The sequence below is a fragment of the Galeopterus variegatus genome, unplaced genomic scaffold (genome assembly GCF_000696425.1).
Source record: "Galeopterus variegatus unplaced genomic scaffold, G_variegatus-3.0.2 Scaffold6016, whole genome shotgun sequence".
Lineage (NCBI taxonomy): Eukaryota > Metazoa > Chordata > Mammalia > Dermoptera > Cynocephalidae > Galeopterus > Galeopterus variegatus.
Window position 1 is genome coordinate 125,068 of NW_007732127.1, and position 1,270 is coordinate 126,337.

Below are 1,270 nucleotides of genomic sequence, written 5' to 3' on the forward strand. Positions count from 1 at the left end.
ATGTACCAGACTTGGGATGTGTCCATGACCTAAACAACAAAGATATGTCCCTTCCTCATGGAGCTTACATTCTGGCTGGGGAGATAGCATACATAAACAGTACATGTAATAAATGAGTCAATTCTTTAGTATTTTAGAAGGGGGCAAATGGAATAGAAAGGGAAAAAGAAAAATCAGAGCAGGATAGGGTTGATCAGAAGGGCAAGGTGGGAAGGGGTGCAGGATGCCGTGTGTGTATAGAGTAGACAGGCTTCAGTGACACATACTGCAGTCGGCCTGGTGGTTATAGCAATTTGTGTGCATTCCTTCTCCTTCCCTCCCAACCAAAAGGACTGCGCATCCTCACTGATTTATTGCCAGCAGCACTTAGCAAAAAATGCTTTGAGTGTCATTGGTACTCTATAAATAATTGGTGTGGGGTAAATGCTGGACATAGACCTATTATTCCCCTTCCCTGTGCTTACCAGAGTTCCTCCTCCCCCCTGGGAAACTACCCCTGGCCAAGATAGTACCTAAGGAAAGGCACGTCTCCTATAAGATAAATGACGTCTTGAAGACAAACGGAAGACTGGAGGAAGAAGGGACCGTAAGTAAATTGGCACGCTGGTGTGAAAGTGCTGTGGCGCCAGGAGGGTAGCGATGGGATTGACTTATCTACACAGCCTGATCTCCGCTTTGGGTCATGTGAGTTGGGTGAGGGGCACATAAGCTTGTAAATAATCTACACTTCTGCTTTTATCTGTTCACTGTATAACTGTTGTATGTACCCCATGGTGGCAAGGATTTCCAGCTGGCCAGCTGCCACCAGCAACTCCTGTAAGTCTGATAGACCGAAGTCTCTACCTCTTGGCCCCAGTGAGCTCTTTGGAATAGGCAAACACTACGTGAGTGCCCTCTCAGATCTGGGGCTCCTGCAACACAATTGGTAAAATGGAAACCTGTAAAAGTAAATTTGAGGACAAAGAAATAAAAAACATTTCCTATTTTTACTTTTTTCCCTGCCTTTTAAAGAAAACCTTATGATAAATCTATGCTTAAGAAACTGTGATTCCTTCCCTATTTATTCATTCTTTTTAAGACAAAATTTGTCAGTGGTGCTCAGTGAGGACAGGGGTTTTGGAACGTGTTGGGCAACGCCTGGACTATTTTTTTTTTGCATGGAAGTGTGTAATTTTAAGACATAAACTTCAGTTCTCTTTAGCAAAGCACAGAGGATCATAATTTGATTACTGCTTTGGCCAGCTATTTGCTCTACAAGAATCATTTTTTT

General features: G+C 43.1%; 1 protein-coding gene across 2 annotated transcripts in view; it reads left to right on the forward strand.

Annotated features, from left to right (window-relative positions):
- Positions 1–1,270, forward strand: part of LOC103605721 (secernin-1-like) — a 26,410-nt gene that overhangs the window by 13,709 nt on the left and 11,431 nt on the right. The window contains exon 1 of one of the 2 annotated variants that reach the window (XM_008590349.1): positions 393–684. The exons of the other annotated variant lie outside the window; for it this stretch is intronic. Within the exon in view, the coding sequence (XP_008588571.1) occupies positions 640–684 (45 nt within the window). The 5' untranslated portion in view covers positions 393–639. Of the gene's footprint in view, positions 1–392; positions 685–1,270 lie in introns of those variants that run through there. 2 annotated transcript variants of the gene reach the window in all.